General features: G+C 35.3%; 1 protein-coding gene across 1 annotated transcript; it reads right to left on the minus strand.

The window, feature by feature from the left end:
* Positions 1-1,310: 1,310 nt before the first annotated feature.
* On the minus strand, positions 1,311-5,182 carry LOC149173831 (uncharacterized). Its single transcript, XM_089424750.1, has 2 exons — positions 2,000-5,182; positions 1,311-1,897 (listed from the first exon to the last, which is right to left on the minus strand). Exons 1-2 carry the CDS (start codon positions 5,046-5,048, stop codon positions 1,449-1,451), a joined length of 3,498 nt encoding a protein of 1,165 aa, XP_089280876.1. The 5' UTR covers positions 5,049-5,182; the 3' UTR covers positions 1,311-1,448.
* Positions 5,183-6,617: the final 1,435 nt, after the last annotated feature.

The raw sequence follows: 6,617 nt of genomic DNA on the forward strand, positions 1-6,617 counted from the left end.
AATAATTTAAAATAAAATTATAATTTAGTTAATTTTTAATTATTATTATTATTAATTTCAATCCTTTAAAATTATTTAAATATATTTTAAAATAAATAAGGTATTTTGATATAACTTTTTTTAACCTTTTATTTATATAACTCTGTTATTTACTTTATTTCTTGTTTATTTATTATCATTTTATCTCTTATCTATCTTTAGCATCATTCGTGCTTATTTTTTCTTCAGTATCTAAAGCAATCATTCGTGCTTCACCCATATTGTTTATAATGAGAAATCACAAATATGTTATGTGTATTGCTTCAATTAATACGCTTGCACAGGCTCTCTGGAATTCAGAAGGGAAACATCATGCTCCACCACTGCAAGTTTTCCAATCCTTTCAGCAAGTTCTAGTGAGATTTCACAGGTGGGAACTCCATGTCAAAAATCTTGACAACTCCATCCTGCTTTTCTCAGAGAATTTGAGATCAAATTTGATGTAAAATCTGCTTTCTGTACAATCTGCTTTGAATGACAAGTCGTCTCAAATTGCTTTGAACCACCATTGCTGCATTCCCCTAACTCAAAATTAGAATCTGTTTCAAGAAAAACAAAATAAGTTGTGAGTAGAGATGCCCAGAGAGAAATGGACCTCTTTGCCGCAAAATTAGTCCAAAATGTTATCCACCTTGGAGATTTTGAAGGCTAAGGGAAGGTTGGAGCTGCTTCTAAAGTAGTAAGAATCGTTCTATGGAATTGGAAATTGCATTTAAAAGAATCTCGCAATGGAAGTGGACAGTGCATTTAAAGTTGGGGGAATTGTAGATATAGCTGCCTGTTAGTCACAAAGATAGTCAGAAAGATGCTCCTCTGAAAAACTCAAAACTCTTCTTGTTGTAAACATCATCGCAACATTTAGCTACAAAATCCTGACTTCTTAAATGAGATCTATAATTTATTTAAAGATATAAAATTTATATGTTTTCCTGGTAGCTGTTATGACAATAAAGATAGAATCTGTGAACTATGATTACTTAATGTTAAAGGTCGTCTGAATTGTCAAAGATGTGTGTTAATTAACTTTTCTTGTTCCTTTAAATTAGATCGTAGTATCATTTTTTATGTTGGTTATGACAAGTTTTAAAAGTGAAAGATAGACTTTTCTACCCTTACTCGTAAGGAGTGGTATAAAAACTAAAAAACATAACAAATACAAAATTCTTCTTGTATTTAATACCAGAAGAGTGTCACACATTCATATAGATGTAAATGATATTGAATATAATTGTTTTTTAAAGATAGAATAATAAATTATAATCATAAACACATTTGCAAAACACTACTGATGAGTAGATATAACTGTATTGTTCACATTTACATGCAATCAATTATAAAACATTTATATACAATCAACAACAAAGATTTATGTACAAAGAAGCATATAACCACTACTTTGTTACAATAGACTAAGATGTGGAAGAACTTTGACCTTCAGAAATGTTGTTGATAGTAGCACTTGTACTACCCAACAAATGTGTTAGATCTGATTGGAATTTGGGAATGGAAGTAGTGCTCAAAAAAGTGTCTTTGATGTTTTGCAGTGTGCCTAAAATGCCCATCATTGTAGGTCGTCCTTGAGGAGATTCATTTGTGCAAAGCAAACCCACATTTATCAGTGCAATGAGACAATTGAGATCTTTATCTTCTTCAATGCATCTACTAGTCCTCGTTAATAGACCCATGTCCACCACTTCTTGTACTCGGCTTGGAAAACTACCACCCACCCATTTTTGCAAGTTCATTCCTTCCACAAACATGTCATGGGTGGGCTTCTTTCTAGTGAGCATTTCCAATAGCACTATTCCATAGCTATAAACATCACCTTTTGTTGTAACTTGTCCTCCCACTCCATATTCTGCATTCATAGATCCTCATCTTAAATTTTTTAATTCAAAATGTTAAGTAAACATAAGAAAATCATAACATTGCTTAAGATGGTATATAGTTTAAATAATACCTGGAGGAATGTACCCTGTAGATCCTTTGAGTGCATTTGTGGAAGTGAGAGCTCCATCTTCATTATTTGCAAAACATATAGTAGCAATGCCAAAGTCTATTAAATATGCAGTCATATCTTCACCCAACAACACATTGTTGGGTTTCAAATCACAATGAATCACTTGAACAAAGCAATGATGATGGAGATATGTCATGCCTTGGGCAATATCTATTGCTATATTCAACCTTTGAATCAAATTCAAACAGCATTGTTCTCCATCATCGGGATATAACCACCTTTCTAGGCTTCCTTTTGGCATTAATGGAAATATCAAAGCTTTGATTTGGAGATCTGAATAGCAAGTTATGACCCGAATCAAATTCCGGTGTCTAACTCTACCCAAAACTTTGCATTCTCTATCAAAACTCTTTTGAGCCCCTTCATTTTGTAGATTGAGAAGCTTGACAGCAACCATTGTGCCGTCATTCAAAATCCCTTTGTACACTTTTCCAAAACTACCAATTCCTAACAAGTTTGCATCACTAAATTCATTTGTTGCAATGACGAGCTCTGCATAGGAGATTCTTCGATGCCCCACATTTAATGATGGACCAGTCTCTCTCTGAATATTTCTCCTACAATTCTTTCTCCACAATATTGTAAGAAACAAACACAATACAACAATTGCTACAACAACAACAGGTATGATAACTCTTTTGAGATTCAAAACACTTTTATGTTTATGAGCATAGCACGGTGGTAGATTTACCCAAGGTCCACATAGACCAAGATTTCCCATAAATGCTGTGACGCCAATCTCTTTGAAAACTCCTCCTTTAGGGACTTCCCCTGACAACTTGTTAAAAGAAAAATTCAAGTGATGGAGCATTGTGAGATTTGCTAGTGATATAGGTATTCCACCTGACAAATTGTTGGAGGAGAGATCTAGGTCTTGAAGACTTAGAAGTTCACTGATTGACACTGGAATTGGACCTTCAAGTGCATTGTGAGAAAGATTCAGATATGCTACTTCTTTGCAGCTTCCGAGGATACTTGGAATATAGCCAGTTATTTGATTTGCCGAAATATCTATGGCTTGAAGCTTATCGAACTTTCCTAGTTCTAAAGGTACATGGCCACTTAATAAATTGTTTGACAAGTTGAAATAGAGGGCTAAATTTGCAAGCCCTGCAAGCTCTTCAGGTATGTGCCCACTAAGCTTGTTGTATGATAGATCTAGCAGTAGTAAGTTCACACATTTCCCTAAACTTGCAGGTATGTTTCCTGATAACTGGTTATGATTAAGAACTAAATATCTTAATTGCTGGAGGTTATCCACAAAATCAGGGATTTTTCCAGACAAATTGTTTCCAGAAAGATCTAAGAGACCTAATCTCTTTAGCTGCCCAATTTCCTTTGGAATGTTTCCTTGTAAATTATTGGAATCCATATATAACCTCTCCAATTTCTGAAGCATAATAACTGAAGATGGGATTGACCCTGTAAAGGAATTACCTTCTAAACCAAGGAATGTTAAGCTACTTAAATTTCCAATACCAAGAGGTATTTCTCCAGCGAATTGGTTGATACCCAAGCTTAAGTAGTAGAGTTTTGTAGAGAGGTGGCCTATAGAAAACGGCAATTGCCCAGTGAAGTAATTATCAGATAAGTCTAGAAATTCTAGATCGGAACAGTTACTAAGAGCAATAAGAATGGGGCATCTCCTGGTGTTGCCGCTAATAAAGCTATTGCCGGCAAACTCAAGCCGCCGGAGATGTGTCAATTTACCGAACTCCATAGGCACCATTCCGCTGAGCTGGTTCGATGATATGTCAATTGTTTGAAACTTGGTACAATTGAATAGGGATGAAGGAACGCTGCCAGTTAGCTGATTAGCACCCAAAAAGAGTTCATTTAACTGGGCGCTCTTCTTGGTACACAAATTCGACGGAATGTGACCAACTAATTGGTTCAAAGTTATATCCAATACTTCAAGATTAGTACAGTTGGACAACGAAGACGGAATGCGTCCCGTCAGATGGTTATCATCCAGTTTAAGAAAGATGAGCTGGCTTAGCATACCCAATTCGGAAGGGACACTGCCGTGAAGGTTGTTGTGAGAAAATTCTAAGTACTGCAAAGAGGATATGTTTCCCAAGCAGTCCGGGATTGTTCCCGTCAAATTGTTACTGTACAAGTACACGGTCATTAGGTTGGGGAGAAGGCATAGTTGTGGGGGAATGTGGCCAACTAATTGGTTAAGAGATATATCCAATTCTTCAAGATTGGTGCAGTTGGACAACGAAGACGGAATGCGTCCCGTCAGATGGTTCTCATCCAGGTGAAGAAGGATGAGCTGGCTCAGCATACCCAATTCGGAAGGAACATTGCCGTGAAGGTTGTTGTCAGCTAATTCTAAGTACTGCAAAGAGGATATGTTTCCCAAGCAGTCCGGGATTGTTCCCATCAAATTGTTAACACCCAAGTACATGGTTATTAGGTTGGGGAGAACACACAGTTGTGGGGCAATGTTTCCTGTGAGATTGTTAAAGGAGAGACTCAAGTTCCGTAAACTGTGGCAGTTAGCTAGAGTGGGCGGAATGGAACCCTGGAGTTGATTCTTAGACAGGCGAAGCATCTTTAAGCGAAAGAGGTTTCCCAATTGATAGGGAATGTGGCCGTGCAAACTGTTATTGTGAAGATCGAGTACTGTAAGAAAGGAGAGATTGGCGAGAAGGGGAGAGATTGTACCTTGTAATGCCATGCTTGAAACATTGAGGGAAACGACTCTCTGCCTGCGCCTGCTGCATATGATACCCGTCCACTCGCAGAACGAAACATTCGGTTTCCAGGTAGCGGCTAAGGATTGGTAGGGATCATATGTGATTGCAGACTTGAATGCAAGCAGAGCGTGTTGATCGGAAGCATTGGTGAGAGGAGGAGGATGGTGAGGGAAATGGGCGATGGGTGTGGAAAAGACAAGAGGAGGATTGAGAAAGAGAATGGAATAAAAGAGGAGTAGGTGGCAGCACCAGAAAAGAGAAGGGACGTAACAGGTATCCATCATTTCCTTCTCTGAAACACGCACAACAATGACAATGCTTCAGAAAACCAAATTGTGATTGTTTATATAGACGCATAGATACATTTGTAACTTTGAATTTAGAATTCATAGAAATTCGAACTTGGAATAAAGTTGTCTCGAAATCGTCCAGTCCGTCGAATTTTTGGATCAACAATGACGGTAAATACCCAGTTTTGTGTGGAAGTTTGAATAAAGTAGGCACTGACTTATAAACAATGATGGTAAATACCCAGTTTCCGCAAAAGTAAGAAAGAATATCACTAATAAAATAAAATTAATCAAAATGCATTGGTTGCATACACCACGGGAGTAAATTTAGTGACGAAAAGACCGTCCTTGCATTATCAGAAATCATTCCGAGATCTTCTCCGCTGCTAATTTTAAAAAAGAAAGGCCGCACTCACATTAATTAAATCTTTCCGTCTGTTTGAAGTTTGAATAAACGAAAAAGCATTCTCATTTTCAAAAAGAAAGAAAGAATATCACAAATAAAAAAATACCGCACTCACTAATAAAAAAGAAAGAAAGAATATCACAAATAAAAAAGAAAGGCCGCACTCACATTAATTAAATCTTTCCGTCTGTTTGAAGTTTGACTAAACGAAAAAGCATTCTCATTTTCAAAAAGAAAGACCTCACTCACTCGGATTAATTATTAAATCTTGTCATCTTTTTGAAGTTTGAATAAATGAAAAAGCATTCTCATTTTCAAAAAGAAAGACCGCACTCAAGAGATTAATTAAGTCTGGCCGTCTGTTTGAAGTTTGAATAAATTAAAAAGCATATGCATTGGTTGCATACACCACGGGAGTAAATTTAGTGACGAAAAGACCGTCCTTACATTATCAGAAATCTTTCCGAGATCTTCTCCGCTGCTAATTAAATCTTTGCCGCTTGAATAAATGAAAAAGCATTCTCATTTTCAAAAAGAAAAACCGATCTGTTTGAAGTTTGAATAAATGAAAAAGCATTCTCAGAAGTCATGTGGAGATCATCAGGTCTGTTAATTTATTTAAAAAAGAAAGACCGAAGTCAGGTTAATTAAATATTTCCGTTTGTTTGAAGTTTGAAGAAACGGCCCCATCTTAAGGAAATAAGGAAAAGAATGAGGTGTTTTTCATAAAATTAAACACAAAAGTATGGGTTGCACCGTCAGTGGGCAAGAATTAGTGAGCAAAAATTTGCTTTTTAGGAAATCAATTAAAAGTCATTTTATAGTTTTCTAGACATTTATCAATCACATTAATAATTATTAGTGTTAATTTGCTTATTAGAAAATGAATATTCATACTTATTAATAACTATATAAATAATAACAACCCTATATATATATTTAACAATAACAAAAGTAACATAATATAATAATAGTATACAGTCATTATTAATAATACTTATTTATTTCTCACCATTATTCTAATAATTAATATACATTTATTAACATATTAATATAACTATCAAAATTCTATATATACTTAGATTATAATCACAATGTTAATAAAATTGATCCATATATAAATAATATAGTATATTAATAATATTAATTATATTAGT

Source organism: Pinus tabuliformis, chromosome 4_2 (assembly GCF_031772625.1).
Source record: "Pinus tabuliformis cultivar Carrire ecotype Pingquan chromosome 4_2, CPIR1, whole genome shotgun sequence".
Classification (NCBI taxonomy): Eukaryota; Viridiplantae; Streptophyta; class Pinopsida; order Pinales; family Pinaceae; genus Pinus; species Pinus tabuliformis.